The 16,601-nt window shown below is 37.5% G+C and overlaps 2 protein-coding genes across 2 annotated transcripts; both read left to right on the forward strand.

Moving 5' to 3' along the window:
- The first annotated feature begins 1,298 nt into the window (after nucleotides 1–1,298).
- mvda (mevalonate (diphospho) decarboxylase a) lies at nucleotides 1,299–6,994 on the forward strand. Its single transcript, XM_053500658.1, has 10 exons — nucleotides 1,299–1,490; nucleotides 2,024–2,094; nucleotides 2,212–2,326; nucleotides 2,408–2,551; nucleotides 3,463–3,662; nucleotides 4,064–4,138; nucleotides 4,231–4,449; nucleotides 4,876–4,991; nucleotides 5,090–5,198; nucleotides 6,800–6,994. The coding sequence occupies exons 1-10, from the start codon at nucleotides 1,415–1,417 to the stop codon at nucleotides 6,878–6,880; spliced, it is 1,206 nt and encodes a 401-aa protein (XP_053356633.1). The 5' UTR covers nucleotides 1,299–1,414; the 3' UTR covers nucleotides 6,881–6,994.
- Nucleotides 6,995–8,083: 1,089 nt separating this feature from the next.
- On the forward strand, nucleotides 8,084–13,010 carry LOC128528352 (cytochrome b-245 light chain). The gene is made up of 6 exons (XM_053501167.1): nucleotides 8,084–8,242; nucleotides 8,548–8,617; nucleotides 9,379–9,453; nucleotides 9,750–9,833; nucleotides 10,009–10,090; nucleotides 11,764–13,010. The coding sequence occupies exons 1-6, from the start codon at nucleotides 8,185–8,187 to the stop codon at nucleotides 11,956–11,958; spliced, it is 564 nt and encodes a 187-aa protein (XP_053357142.1). The 5' UTR covers nucleotides 8,084–8,184; the 3' UTR covers nucleotides 11,959–13,010.
- Nucleotides 13,011–16,601: the final 3,591 nt, after the last annotated feature.

Here is a 16,601-nt window from a genome sequence, read left to right on the forward strand (position 1 = left end):
CTTCCTTATTTGCAATTTAGACATGATTGGTCAAAATCCATTCAGTTTATTTTTGTGATGTCATAAATGCAGAGCTTAGTGCAGAGAAAATATATTTGATTAAAAAACTTTTAATTTGTTGTTTCCTACTTGCAATGCCTTGCAAAATAATTTATACACTTTGAAAATTTTCCACATTTTGTCACATTACAACCACATATGTAAATATATTTTTGGGAGATTTATGTGATAGACCAACTTACACAATGGTATTCACAATGGTAAATCAAAGAGCTTTACATAAAAGAAATGAAAAAAGTAATCATAAAATGAAATAGAAAATAATAGCAATAAAAAATTATAAAGAAAACTTAAAATTTGATTTAAAATAGAATGAAACTTAATTTAAAATAAAAATAGGAAACTAATTAAAACGAATAAAAATTAATTTAAAATAAAAACAGAACAGTTTAAAATATTAGGTAAACATAAAATAATTTCAATTGTAAATACATTAATAGAATATTTTTTTTTGTGACCTAAGTAGCATATCATTATAAAGTGGAAGGAAAATGATGTGCTTTTCAAAACCTTATTTACAAATAGAAATCTGAAAAGTGTGGCATGCATTTGTATTCAGACCCCTTTACTCTGATACCCCTAAATAAAATCCACTGAAACCAGTTGCCTTTAGAAGTCATCTGATTAGTAAATAAAGTCCACCTGTGTGTAATTTAATCTCAGTATAAATGAACATGTTCTGTAATGTGGCACAATGTGCAATAGTTCAATGCATATGAATATTTTGGGAAGGCACCGTATAGAACGTGTATTAACAAATCTCACACAAAAATCTATTTTTTAAAATAATTCACATTTTCAAAAAAGGCTCAAGTAGCATAATATAAAATAAAATCATATATTATATTTTACGGATTGTTTTATTTGTTTATTTATTTAGTGTAAGTACAAGCTGTTTCATTCATGACCTTTTAACGGGGCTGAATCGTAAATGCCTGAACACTTCCTGTATATGTGCACTACATAGGCTCTTTAATTACTGCTTATTCTCCCTAACTAGTGCACTCTGTTATCTCCAAGTAGCTATTTTGGATCCGGAACTAAACGCCTCACAGATTAGAGAAAGGGCGTGGTTACCGTAGGCTGACGTCATGCCGTCCTTTCGCACGAGGATGGTCCGAGCTCTGCCATTGGCTGATTTTCTTAGAGAACGCGCAACGGACGGTTTGATTGGCTAAGAGATGAGGCTCGTGTCTGTTCTCTGACCAATCACACTAGTAGGTGTCATATCATGGCGACCTTAATGTCAGTGTATAGTAATTCTTTCTCGTAGTTTACTCCTGAAGTTGATGACATTTCGTAAAGAAATTGTAGCGTAAGAGGCTAATTTAAAAGAGCAAGTACAAGTGTAAAGATGCCAGAGACGAGCAGTCAAAATGTTTCGATGATCACGTGCACGGCGCCAGTAAACATCGCTGTGATTAAGTACTGTAAGTGTGTCCTATGTCTTTGTGGACATTGTGTGCTTGTATGCATGCTTTTTTGTTTTATGTGCACCATGTCTTCCTATGATTTTATTTTTGTGCATTATGTATTTTTGTGCATTATGTCTTTATAAGCCTTATTACTTTGTGTGTGTATTTCTATGTGCATAATGTCCTTTTGTGCATTGTCTTTACGTGCATCATGTCTTTACGTGCATCATGTCTTTACGTGCAACCTGTCTTTACGTGCAACCTGTCTTTACGTGCAACCTGTCTTTACGTGCATCATGTCTTTACGTGCATCATGTCTTTACGTGCATTATGTTTTTACGTGCAAGCTGTCTTTATGTGCATTATGTCTTTATGTGTATTATGTCGTTACGTGCAAGCTGTCTTTACGTGCAACTTGTCTTTACGTGCATCATGTCTTTTTTATGTATTATGTTTTTATGTGTATTATGTTTTTCTGTGCATCCAAAATGACAAAAAGAGTTGGTCTCCAGAATTCGAGCTGAAGTTTTTTAACTATTTGTACGCAGGGGGTAAACGTGATGAAGAGCTGATTCTGCCCATTAACTCCTCTCTCAGTGTCACTTTACATCAGGACCAGGTGAGACAGTCTGCTTTATTAAAGGTGCCCTCAATCATATACAGAAACAAAGACACGAGTAGCCATAAATTAAATGCACCCATACCGTCCTTATCCTTTCCCTTGTGTCTTTTCCAGCTTAAAACCACCACTACAGTGGCATGCAGCAGGACTTTCCAGGAAGACCGCATCTGGTTGAATGACAAAGAAGAAGACATCAATCAGCCGAGACTGCAGTCATGTCTTCAAGAGAGTACGCTTGTGTTTAACCTGTTAAACTGTCATGTCATATTAAAGTGCTTACCCTGACCTGTTTTTTCTTTTCTCAATCTAGTCCGAAGGTTAGCGCGGAAAAGACGGAATGACGAAGACCCAAACGCAGAGATCACGCTTTCTCATCGGGTGCATATCTGCTCCGTGAATAACTTCCCAACAGCAGCTGGTCTGGCGTCCTCTGCAGCCGGGTATGCCTGCCTGGGTGAGGTTAAAATCAGCAGCAGTAACAGCTTCATCTTCATCAACACAGCAGGGAAATATTTAACACAGCAAGACAATTATAGCAAAGACTTAAAATACAGACTTACACTCACAATATTCTTATTGATCGTTTGGAACATGAGGTGGGGCTGAGGGGGACGGTTTTAAAATGGTTTTCCTTTTATCTAAAGGGGCGCTCATTTTCTGTTAGAGTTGGGGATTTCTTCTCCAAGTCAGTTGCTTTGGATTGTGGAGTTCCACAAGGTTCAATTTTGGGACCCATTCGTTTTTCCTTGTTTCTTTTACCCCTGGGCCTTATTTTTAAGAAACACAGTATTTTATATTATTTATACGCAGACGACATTCAGATCTATTTACCAATCAGTGCTGGAGCCTCAAGCCCCAATCAATCCTTGGTACTCTGTCTAAAGGAGGTGATCAGCTGGTTGGAGCAAAATTGCCTGAAGTTAAATACTAGCAAATCAAAAGTTCTGGTTTTTTGGATGGACAATGATGACTGGGTTTCAACTGATTTTCTTGGCCCTTGGGAAACATATGTTCAACCGAAAAATAAGAAATCTAGGATCTGCATTCTCAGTTGAGGTTTTTAAAACTCGTGTTAAAACGTATTTGTACTCTGTCGCTTTTAATTCTTGATTTTGCCATTGAATGTTATGTATGTTATGCATTTTATTTTATTTTTTATTTTTTGTGTACTGGATGTTCAGTCCTTTGGTCTACGTTGTAGCATAAAGGGCTATATAAATAAATGAGACTTGAGACTTGACAAAAAAAAAAAAAAGTGAATAATTACAGAGTGCATAAATCTAGCATACAGAAGCACCTGAGACTCTACATGCTTACTTAGTATATGACTTTATAACATCTCGTTAATGTGTTTGTGTGTCTCAGTTTACTCGCTGTCCCGTTTATTCGGTGTGGACACAGAGCTGTCTGTGGTGGCACGCCAGGGTTCTGGCAGTGCCTGCAGGAGCATGTATGGAGGCTTTGTGCAGTGGAAGATGGGTGAAAGACAGGATGGAAAGGACAGCGTAGCAGAGCAGGTGGCGCCCGAGACACACTGGCCGGAGCTCCGGGTTCTCGTCTTGGTGGTGAGTCACAGATGACCATTTGGATATTTCATATATTTTGCACACATTTTCTATTTGCTTGTGGATTATACCATGTGAAGATCCTGAAAAAAGTCAGCTTTTAAGTTAAATGATTTTAAAAACCCTTTTTTAGGGAATCCAGTTTTTTTAAGATTCACTGTACAGTATATAATACACATACTGTATAATTATGCTTAGAATTATTTATATTTATTTATACTGTATAGAGGGGATTTGGTTTAAATTACTGTTGTTGTTAAATTTAAGTAATGTACCTATAACTAGTCAGATTAAATATTCATAAAATACATTATACAACACTTGTATAGACTTTTTATACTTTTGAAGCCTGAATTTTGTTTTTCATGCAATGAAGTTTTTCTTTTTTCATGTCACTTCAGGTCAGTGCAGAGCGGAAGCTCGTGGGAAGCACCTCAGGCATGCAGACGAGCGTCCAGACGAGCAAACTGCTAAAGGTAAAGACGCTCTTGAAGACTGCATTAAACCCTTTTCGGCTTGTTATTATTGAAATCTTCAAGATGTGAATTCCCCCCCTGGTCTGATACAGCACCGCGCAGACAGCGTGGTCCCCGCTAGGATGGACGAGATGATCCGGGCTATTCATGAACGAGACTTCGAGACGTTTGCTGAACTCACCATGAAAGACAGCAACCAGTTTCATGCCACGTGCCTGGACACTTTCCCGCCTATCTTCTACCTAAACGACATTTCCAGGAAGGTCATCAACCTGGTGCATCGCTACAATCAGCATTACCGCGAGACCCGAGTGAGTACAGCCGTCCTCAGCTTTTTATTCACCACACGGTGCACTAATCAATATTTATTCTCCAACTATCAGTGTGAGAAAGTTAACAAAAGTAAATGTGTGTCTAATTACAAGCGAGTAGTAAAGCTTTAACGGAAAAGGAAAATCTTTTTGTTCATTTTGCAGCTTTGTTTTAAACCATCAAACTTTTTGATCCTTATCTTGGAGAAAGACAAACCATTCTTTTTCCATGATTCATTTTTATTTCGACATGCTTTTTTTATAGCACATGTGTCGGAAAGAATTTCAAAAATGAGCTCTTGGTAACATTTCTTAGTAAAAGTTTAATCTATGTCATCTCAAACACCTGTTCCAGTCACCTACCCATTTCTGTGCATTCATCTGTAAAGAAAAAATAGCTTTCCTTATCTCTCCTAAATTCTTCAGGTGGCGTATACTTTCGATGCGGGCCCTAATGCGGTGATCTACCTCCTGCGAGACCACGTGCCTGAATTTGTCCAGGCTGTACGCCATTTCTTTCCTCCGGAATCCAACGGTGGAGAGTCAGTCCTAGTCTCAATTTGTGCAAACTTTGAACATTAAATCTTTGATAATGATCATGTGCTGTAAAGTGAATGCATGACATGTGCTGTCTGTGTAGGTTTGTAAAAGGACAGCCTGTCCCCTCTGCCTCGCTGCCTGATGAGCTGATAAGAGACATTGGAATGGAGCCCACACCAAGAGGCATCAGTTACATGATCAGCACAAAGGTATGTGACTCAGATTTGTGCCTGTGAGCACAAACATATGAGACATAACAAAGCTGTGTTGATTTTCGCATCAGTAAAAACTGTCAGGTCCATAAATTGTTGGACAAAGATAAGCTGTTTTGGTCAAGACAGTCACCCCTTTAATTTAAGGGGTTTGACAAAAGTGTGGCATTAACCATTGAGGAATTACAGGTGTTTTCACACACACACACACACACACACACACACACTCACTTTAAGGGACTCATAAATAATGGAACATGCTACCATAATTACAATCATAGGGATTGCCTTGCCATACTTGAATAAAATCCTTCGCAGGCAACAAAGTTTGGCATCTATGGACATGACCAAATGCTCAAGATGCTTTGTCAGGGCTTTACTGCAGCTGCCTTCAGCTACTACTTGTATGTGGGTCTTTCTGCCCTCAGTCTTGTCTTCAGTGAAGGCAACATCTGAGCAGAGACTATACTGTAGCTCTACACACTTCAGAATTCATCCTGCTACTTTTATCAGCGGTCAGGTTTTCAATAAACACCAGCGACCCAGGTCCATTAGCAGCCATACACACTTATACCACATACAACACTGCCTCCAACATGCTTGCCATGTGATGTGAAATGCTTTGAATCATGAGCTGTTCCATTCTTACTCCGTACATTTCTCTTCCCATCATTTTGGTGCAAGTTTATTTTGGTTTCATCAGTCCAAAGAATCTGGCAAAGGCTAATCTGCACCACCTTCAGGATCTTTTAGTCACGGAGTAATGAGAAAACAAACTACACCTGGCCGTGCAACTTCTTGTTAGCCATTTGTTCCATTATTATTATACTATAATTCCAGAATGGTTAATGCCACACTTTTGCTTGAAGGTGCTTAAATTAAAGCTAAAAGTTTTGACTTTGCTCCCATCTTCAGTGTTTAATTTAAAATTCAGTGCGGTGGTCTACAGGGGCCAATTGCCATAAAAATTTATTGTTATTCCAAAGTTTATGGACCTGACTGCATGTCTTTTATGTAAGTTGTACTGCAGGTTGGTTTGCGTTTGTCAGTAGAGCACCGTTATATATGTTAATATACGTTATGAGAAAAATGTTTAGGATGTGACCATGATGAATTCTGGCGAACAGCCAAAATAGAGCAGAAATCTATTTAATGATGTCATCACTGAACATATGATGACATAACAGGATTTCTGTTATGTAAGTAACAAGTCAGACTTATGTTTACAGGGAACACCCTTATTCACAGTAACCTACAGAAGCACAAAACTCCCATAATGCTTATAATTAAATAGATTTTTTAAAGGAAACATACGATTGATATTTAAAATATAGACTTTTCAGACAAATTGGAGTTCCTTTTTCCAAGTACAAATTTTCTTCCCTTCCTCTTTTGGGTATAGCAAGACTTGTTAGTTTTTAGATAAGAGATGGAGGAAAAACATGTTTCAGTTTAGGAAAGTCTAACATAACCTGACGGGGTTTTTCCAGACTGACATACTTGTTTAACAATCACTTCAATGCATGCCAATGAATACACACAATATAATACAATACAAGACATTTATTTTTAAAGACAGGTGACTTTTTTCCCCCCAGGTTGGCCCTGGTCCTTGCACGGTAGACGATCCAACACTTCACCTGTTAAGTGCAGATGGACTTCCCAAGAAATCTACCTGAGTGTTAATGGATCCAATGCACACTATTAAATTTCTCTTGATTAAAAATAGCAATAAATATATATCAAATTTAGACTGAGAACTATTATTATTATTATTATTATTATATTATTTCTAAAGCACCTTTTGTGATCAGATGTTTGCCATCTTATCTATTTACATGTAATTACCTTTATTTTTGTGTACATTTCTTAAGTGTATTTTTCTAGTTTTTAAAAAAAAATGCTATTTGAAAATACATTTATTGATCTCATGAGTATGAGTCATTTTTGTGCCTGTTTTGTTTGTTAAAGAATCTAAACTGGTTACAGGTTGTCTGATATAAATATATAAATTGAACGGATGAATAGATGGATAATTGGACAGACAGATCAGGGCTCTGTGTTCAGGCCAGTCAAGTTCTTCAACACCGAACTCATCAAAACATGTCTGTACGGGCATGTTGTCTTGTTGTACAATGTCTTTATAGTCCTTTTATAGTCTTTGCTTTTCTGATATGGTTGATTTATACAATTTCTCTTTGGGATTCAAAACTGTATCATTCGTACACTATCTATTTATTTATCTATTTATCTATCTTTATGCACTGGGGCACAGACATGTTGGAAAAGAAAAGGGCCTTAAGATTAAGATTGTCCTTCACTGGGGATAAAGGGCCTGATTTAAACACCGGAATTCAATAATTAATAGGTTTGGCCAAATACTGATTGATTGATAGATAGATAGATAGATAGATAGATAGATAACACTATTTTTTGAAAACGTTTTTGTGTTGGAAAAGAACATATGCATCTTTCCCTTATGTTTCAGCACAAAATATGACTCACTGCATGTCATTCGTTTCAGATTATTTTTATGTCGTCAATAATTCTGTAATGGCCTGTTTATGAGCTGCCAGTCAAAAGAAACAGTGATAAAGTCAGTCACTGAGTAACTCTGAGAGCTTTATCTTTATTTATTTATTTATAATTTTTTTATTAGTAACAAAAATGAAAGTTACAATATTAAAAGAATAACATTATAACATACAAGCTTTAGGTGTAAAAGAATTATAACATTAATTATCCACAGTTCTCAGAAACAGCTTTCTTTTATTATTTTTTTTTCCTCTCAGCTTTCTCACTTCAGGAAAAACCTAGGACGTGACGAAAAAACTGGGCGGGACTTGCGTAATCTGGCCACGCCCACATTTGTTCTTTTTTTTAATAACGGTAGAGGTGCGTGGAGAAGCGGCTCAGTGGCTGTGTGTAGAGTCAGGAGAAGCGCTAGGCTGTGTGTAATCTGCGTGCTCTTTAAACTGGTGACATGGGGAAGATCGAGTGGGCGATGTGGGCTAATGAACAAGCCCTAGCGGCTGGACTCAGTGAGTACACCAGGCTTTCTACATTCTTCAACACAAGCTCTGTTGTGTCTGTTAACTGAAAAGCGAGCTTTCGGCAAACTCACTGGTTTAACACAATTTATTATTTTGGTGTGAACTCCGAAGTGGTCTGTATCATTTTTAAAAAGTGCAATAAAGTCACCTGTGTGAAGGTTAGCTCGAGTCAACTTGTGTTTGCATGAAAGCGGCTTTTCGGGTTAAAGTTAATCATGTTTTGTGTTATAAATCTATAAGGAAGTACCTTCTGGATGGAATAAAAGTTTTTCTTTTCAACTTCCCTGTTTTAGTTTACCTCACTGGGGGCATTGTAGGAGTGGCAGGGCAGTTCAGAGACTGGCAGTTCGCCGCTTATGGGATGTATCCTTTGATGTCATGCTTTGATGATACGCGAATGATACAGTTTTGTACAATTTTGTTTCACCTGTTTGATCTTCTAATCAGCAGCTCTTAGCTTACATTGTGTGCTGTGATTTGTTTACAAAACCGAGTCGGTTCGTTCAAACGACACTTTTTTTTAAAGGGTCGACTCATTAGAATGAGTCTTTTATTCATCATTACCATATTATCTTCTAATTTTCATTCATTATTATCAAAGATCAAAAGTATGACACAAATACACTTTAGTGTGTTTAAATGAGAGGACATTTTGGCTGCATATACACTACACTACACTACACAGTCGACATGTTATTTCTGGATGCTTCTATAAAATTAATGTAAAAAATTATTACAAATAAAGATTGCTTTAAATATCTAACACATTTTGATGCAAATATTTATTTTTCTCATAAAAAAAAACAACGTCTAGGCGTCTAGTTACGTCTTGCATGGTTGTCTAGATCTATTTCTCCTAACAGATTACAATTTTTTACCCTTAATGCTTCTAATAATCTGTTTCGTATACCCTGGGCAAATTAAGTCCAATGTTATTTTCCGAAACTAGTTTGTGTGAAACACTCCATGATTGTCTGTTACTGAACCTTCCTACATTCCTCACTCATCTCGCTCCACACCTTTCTAATTGGTTCCATGGTTATTAATTATACTGTAACTATTGATCCCTGCTAAATTACATGTCAGGGAGTGTGTTGTTTAGTTTCCTTAACCAGCGCACACAGAGCTGCAGGTGTGTTTGTGTGTCTGCTTGAGTACCCACGGAGCCGGAGAGCCAAAGGAACAAGCGTGGAGAGAACGTAAGTGCTCGATGCAGTCTGATGCCTCTGTCGCTAGTTTTAAGGAAATACAGTTGAGTGCAGATGTTTGCACATGCATGCATTTAAATAGAAGCAAAATATGTTAACTAGTATGAAACCAGTGTGTGTTCAAACCAAAATTAGGGTTAAGGTTAATAATAAAACACTGAAAAAAAAAAACGAATTGTAATGAAAGTCTAATTTCTCTGTGTATAATCTCCTCTTAAATTCCACTAAGGAAGTGAAAGTTGTTAAACTTTTCTAAGACGTGTTTTCTCTTTTCTTTTTCACTTCAGCGGTCAGTATTGCTTCACCGTGTGTGTAAAAGCATTCGGGCCCCTGACTAGAAATTATTACGTCCGGGCGATACTCCATGCGGCGTAAGTAAAGTCCTGTTTTGACCGCGTTTTTTTGTCTTTCCAAAGAAGCACATTGTCTGAGCAAACTGACAGACAGAGTTGCACATGTGTTTTTTTTTTACACATCTAAATGCCACTGACACCAGGTGTCATTTTCTGTTCTTACTGTCTGTCATGTACTTGTTCACACCCTTAGGCTGAGTGTCCCTGGAGGTTTCATGCTCGCCACGGTTTTAGGCTGTGTGTGCCTTGGCATAGCCAGCCTCATCTATCTGTCAGTAAGTCTTTCTGCTTTTGCTTGCCTTGTCGTTATATCTGTCCTCAATCTTGTTTATTATAGGAAAATATGACTTACTGGAAGAGAAACAAGTAATACAATGCACCTTACTGTCAAAGAAGGAAATTGCTATAAAGCAATGATTAATTAATCTCAAGAATTTCCTTATCTCACACCCTCCTCACACACCTTGCTTACTTACACCTTTACTCATAGCTCTTCCTTCAAGGCCTATTAAATGTAGGTCATGTTACTTTAGTTTGCCTTACGGTGCTACTGTGAGGTAGAGATATTTACCCATACTTCCCTAGTCTTACTGTAAGTAATCGGCCTGATTCTTACACACTGAACTTGGACACTTTAAAAAAATATATATTTCTCTGTATCATGCAATAGATTTGCACAGAACAGGAAGTTGCTTCATCACTGCTTCTTATAAGTGATTCTTTGTCTCTTTTCTAAATGGTTTGTATAACACTACTGCTCTAGCATGTGTAAGATTACGGCCATGTTTAGTGAGCACAGCCCCAGAACTAGTCAGGCTTAATGTCCTATTACAAATTATTACCATTATCCCCCAGGATGTGTTCGATAATGTTACTGGTTCAATTATGCACATTCCTGTTTCATCAGTCTCACTGTCTCCCCAAAGAAAATGTCCACATAGTCACATAAAGCTTGTTTAAACAAGGAGAAAACAAATGATTAATTATCTTTTTTTTTCCATTGTACATATCGTTTATATAGAATTTACAAAAAAATACCACTTAAAAACTCATCCAGGTAGATGCATGGATTGATTGATAGATAGACACACTGATCAGCCATAGCATTAACCACATTAACATTAATAATCGATTATATGTGGAGACCAAAGGCCAGCCTGTCCGGTCCGATGCAGCAGAAAGGCCAATGCAGCACAAATCGTTGAAAAAAGTTAGTGCTGCTCACCAGAACACCCTTGTGGAGTCATGCCTCAAGGGGCCAAACCTACACCATACTGGGCTTAATGTTTTGTGTTATAATTTTGTGGGTGTTTGGTGTCCACGTGGGTGGGGGGGCCGTGTTGGACGTGGTTAATACTTGATTTCTATCATGATATTGTGAAACGGTGGAATTTTTTTATCATTCCCTGAAACTGTCACATGCTCACTCTCATAATGGACCCCACATGCTCCTCTTCTGTTTTAAGAAAAAAAAATTATATATATATATATATTTCTTCAATTCCAGTTCAGCTTTAATGTCACAGTCAATGAAAAGGATGTTAACAGCGCCACCAGTTTCTTCCATGTCCGACATGTCCGCGACTGCGGAGACTGGATTGCTTATTTCTCAGGGTGTGATTTGTCTAAGGCGGTTTCGAATAAATGGTGAAAGGAAATCTTCGACACTGCTGATCAGAATGCTGCTTTGTAGATAAAAGTGTGACCACAAATGAATATACCGAGCCCAGGACATCTCAACTTGAACTCGTTAAACGTTGGCAGTAAAGCAACTCTTTTTACAGATTAAAAGTCATCAGTCATCTTTCTGATTAGTAGTCCTGTAGATGAGCCACTGATCCATCAGTGCTCTCAGGAGTACCCTAGGCTACTGATATGTGAGGTCATTTTTACATTTTTATGATTTCTTTTTTTTTTTATTCATTTTCTCTTGACTATTGCTCCACAGGCTGCTATCCACGGTGAGCACTGGGAACCCATTTTGAAGAAGGCAGAACCCAGCACACGCGCCGCTCCTAGCATCAAGCAGCCCCCTCAGAACCCACCGCCACGCCCTCCTCCGGAGGTGCGCAGGAAGAGAACAGACGACCTCGAGGCTGCGTCTTACGCCAATCCCATGCCCGTGACCGCCGACGAACAATGAATGGACAAATCCGTCTGCGGTGAGGATTCTAATCCAGCTGCCACACTGAGACAAGGGAAAGAGAGGACTGAGTACTACTGAACAAACGAGACGGGTGTATGTGCGCACACACACACACACACATGCGTGTACACACCTTACTGCAGAATTGTTCTGCACAGATGAACAACGTTTTAAGAGACATGTCCGGTTCGGGTTGCAATCCTACTATCATGTTACTGTTTGTTTTATGAGAGTGTTATTAGAGTGGAGATATTTTCACAAGGAGGTATCACACACTGATTATTCTGCATCCATTGCACTATGGAGAAGATCGATACAGTTTTGTGTGGATGAGTGCAACGGTGTTCACACCCTTACATCACAATTTTAAAGTTAAGTTTGTACATGCCAATAAAGGACCAGTAGTGTATGATAAGATCTAAATAATATTTCTGGACCCTGACTGATTTGATCTTGGACAAAGCATCTGACTTTGAATCAGCTTCGACTTGCCTTCATATGTACTGATGACACTTTAATGAGTCAAATTTAAATAATTGAAGTAATTGAAGAGGGCAAACCTTAGAGATTTGTTAAAATTATAATAACAAATTTTTATCTCTGCTTTTACTAGCAAACTGTAATTGTTTTGTTTGTTAGCTTTTTCATCCACAAACCAAGGAATTCCACATTCTTGCACTCAGTTGTACATTATATGTCTATAATTGTAAGTATTACTGTCGACTGCAAAATCCCATGTCATGCTGGATGATTTTACTGCTCAAACACACCGCGTTCAACAGTAAAACTCATTTAGTGGAGCAAATGAAGGGTAACCTTACTGTTAATTCATAATCTGATATGTGCTACCTGATAATGTAATCAATACATTAATGTATATATTTATATTATCTTACAGTATTTTGTGTTTTCATATCAGAACAAACTGCGGGTGTTAATAAAAAGTCTGCTAGCCTGATGGATCTGTAACGATGCATTTGTTTTTATGTAAAACTTTGTTACAACTCTGTTTCTATTTAGTCATAATAAATATGTAATGCTTGTGATGTCATCCTGTACGTCGTGGCTCTGAGTTATTCTATAGTCCAGCGATAATTACACGTGAGGTCATGCTCTTGTGCTGAATATTCAATTCAATTTTATTTGTATAGCGTTTTTAACAATTGTCGCAAAGCAGCTTCACACAATCAAAAGAATTATTTAAGTCTGTATGGAATGTAAGTGTGCATAAATCAAGATGAGCAGCCAGCCGACACCCAGGCCGAGTCACTGTGCCTGCGACATGCCTTCAAGTGTGATATCGCTTTTATACAAAAGGTCTACAAACAGCATTTGGTATCAGCAGCACGTATCCTTCTGCGCCTGGCGGAACTAACTAACCGCGACGGTTAGCATAAAAGCATAAAAGGGAAAGCTAGTGCTATATAGGTTATACACCCCCTTGTTCCACACACCAAGTAGTGCCCTTGATCAGGTGTTCGAGTGGGATTTGGGATTCAGCTTTGTGTTAGAAGCTCGTTAACTTTGTAACGCATGTTAGCCATGAACAAAACAACATGGACTGTTCCGAGGCAATTCAGAATGACTGAGAAGCAATTACTTAGGAGACAAAGTGTTGTTTAAGATGGAATAACGTTATCACTCTTTGTGACTGGTTTTGAATGTGGGTTATTCTAATTAGGGATGGTTAGATCACTTGGGAGAGGGAGTGAAACGTAGTGCTGTTTGGGCCCAGTGCTGTTATGCTCTATATCACCACTCATAGAATGACTCTCGTCCAATCAGATCGCTCGGTCGCGTATAATTTGGAGTACTTTTAATTAACTGGTGTATAATTTGGGTACTTTTAATTAACTGGTGTATAATTTGGGTACTTTTAACATTAGTAAAAAAGTATGAAAACACTTCTTTCTCAATAGAACAGTCAGTAAATTCCTTCAGTGTGACTAATTACAAAGCATTGAAAAAAAAATCAAGGTTAAGGACAACTTCAGTACTCAGTTTGTCAACTACACCCACTCACAAAAGTCAGTACACCCTTCTTATTTCAGCAGTATATCCTTTTAAAGGAGGATACTATAGAAATAAAACTTGGATATATTTTAGAGTAGTCAATGTGCAGCTTGTATAACAGTACAGATTTACTGTCGTCTCAAATAATAACTCAATAATAACTCAATTCAGCCATTGTTGTCAAAATAGCTGGCAACAAAAGTAAGTACACCCTAAGTGATAACAGCAGTACATCCTTAACCATGCAAAGTCACATGTCCGATTCATCATGTTCATGTGTTCGTCAGTGGTAAAGTAAGAAAGTTTTGATGTTCATTTAGGGTCTACTCATTTTCATTGGCAGTTATTTAGACAATAAAGTCTGCATGTTAAGTGATTGTTAGAGGACAGTAAATCCGTACTGCTATACAAGCTGCACATTGACGACTCTAAAGTAGATCCAGTTCTCATTTCTATAGTATTGTCCCTTTAGAACATTTTATAAAGTGGTTGCTGATTGAAATGTGAGGGGTGTACTTACTTTAGTGAGATAGTATATGTTACTAACAGAACTTTGTCCTGCAATTTAAATAAGAGTTCTGCAGCATGTTCTCCGAACATCCTCCTCTCCTCGCAGGATCAGCATCCCAACCCTGTATCTCTCTTTTTATCTTTTTTAAAATAAGGAAGATAGTAAAAGTGACTGATTGGCTACACTGTTGGGTAACATTGTTGACAATTTCCTTATTTTGTCACAGAATTTCAGTGCGAGGACTCGCCTGGCTGACCACTTCTCATTTACATGTACAGTTTAAGATCATATTTCAGATTTTACTGTTAAAATCATAAAGAATATGTAAGCTGTAACACTGTATATAACATAGTTGATGATAGTGAATTAATATGCTTAAAGACGATGTTACAGAGATAATATTGAAAAACAGAAATGAAAGAACACTTACCCAGACGCGTTTAAAATCTACACCAGAGAGAAGAATGACATTATTTGATGGAGGTCACTTGGCATTGGGACAAATCATTTTTACTTTACAGGATGATTTCTGTCAGTAACAAAGTTGACAAAATGAGCAATGAAGCTATTTGAAGTAACATATTGGACAGAACGTTTGCTGACATGAAAAATGTTATGTTTAAATTACTAAAATGAGAAAATTTATTATAATTTTTTCTTTTTATATTTAGACTTTTGAAATTAATAAGAAAAAGTTGTTTTTATCTTTAACGGTTTTATTCATTATTTGGAAACTAAAAAACCTTAACTGCAAAAGCAGCGGAAGGAAAAAGGGCAACATTGCAACAATTGTTAAGCAAAGTCAGCATGGGATGCACCAAATGTGTGTGTGATATTATTTTGAAGAAAAAATTTAGAATAAAAATACTTATCATCAATGTATATGGGCCCTACAACATTTAGTTCCGACTGCGTAATCTGATTGAATGAGATATAATTGATGATATAAAGCATAACAGCACTGGAGTGTTTAACTATACCGTATGTATCACTCCCTATTCCAGGTATTCTAATAACTGCTATTTATAGTACACTAACCGTTACAGTAATTACACTAACTGGTACAGTAAGTACACTAACTATGGTTCTCAGTGTGGGTGAGAGTAGGTCTGTACGGTCCGCAGTACCGAGGAGAGAGCGGCTGTCTGCCAAAACCCACATTCACAACCAGTCACAGAAGCACTTTTAGCAAGAACACACATCTGATAAAATTATGTTGTCTTAAACAACGCACTCTCTCTTCGCGGTAATCGCCTCTAAGTCGATCCGAAGCGCCTCTGAACCGTCCAAGTTGTTTTGTTCATGGCTAACATGAGCTAGGAAGCTAACTCGCGTCTAACACAAGGCTGAATCTCGAATCCCTCTGTAACACTGATCAAGGACTTTACTGTACTTGGTGTGTGGAACAAGGGAATGTACACCCTACAGTATATAGCCCTCCTGGCTTAGTTAAAACTGCTTTTACCCCTGTTAATGACACTAACTGGGTAAATCAATCAACTAATCATATCTGTTGATAATAAATGGTGTTTGTGGACCTGTTGTATAAAAGCAATATCACTCTCAAGGGATTTTATAAGGCTTAATTATAGAATAACTACTCTATAGTTTATTCAAGGAGACAGGTGATGACTTTTTATATCTTATAAGTTTTACCAAGATGGCGACTGAGTTTAGACACCGGGGTAAAATCTGGGGTAAAACAGAAATAAACTCTGATTTTACTCAGGTGTCTAAACTCGGCGGCCATCTTGGTAAAACTTATAAGATATAAAAAGTCATCATCTGTCTCCTTAAGTAAACCTCTCTATAAAGAGTGTCTTTTAACGTCTTCATCAAGAAAATGGTTTACTAAAAGGGCGGCCCTTCCAATAAAAGAATCACTTGAGGACTTTATAACCGAGCATCCTGTGATGTGTGCTAAACATCTCTGTCTCTTTCAGGAGGTTACCTCACTGTACTTCTGCTTTTTTCTTCTTCGTCTCTTCATTTCACCCAAATTGCAAAACATGGGGAAATCCTTTCGTTCCTATTTTTACAACAGCACACAGGCTGTGAAACACCATGAGACTGATGGTGGTGAAATGTGTTTCACATCGCTTATTTTACAAAGAGG

This window comes from Clarias gariepinus, chromosome 7, assembly GCF_024256425.1.
Source record: "Clarias gariepinus isolate MV-2021 ecotype Netherlands chromosome 7, CGAR_prim_01v2, whole genome shotgun sequence".
Lineage (NCBI taxonomy): Eukaryota > Metazoa > Chordata > Actinopteri > Siluriformes > Clariidae > Clarias > Clarias gariepinus.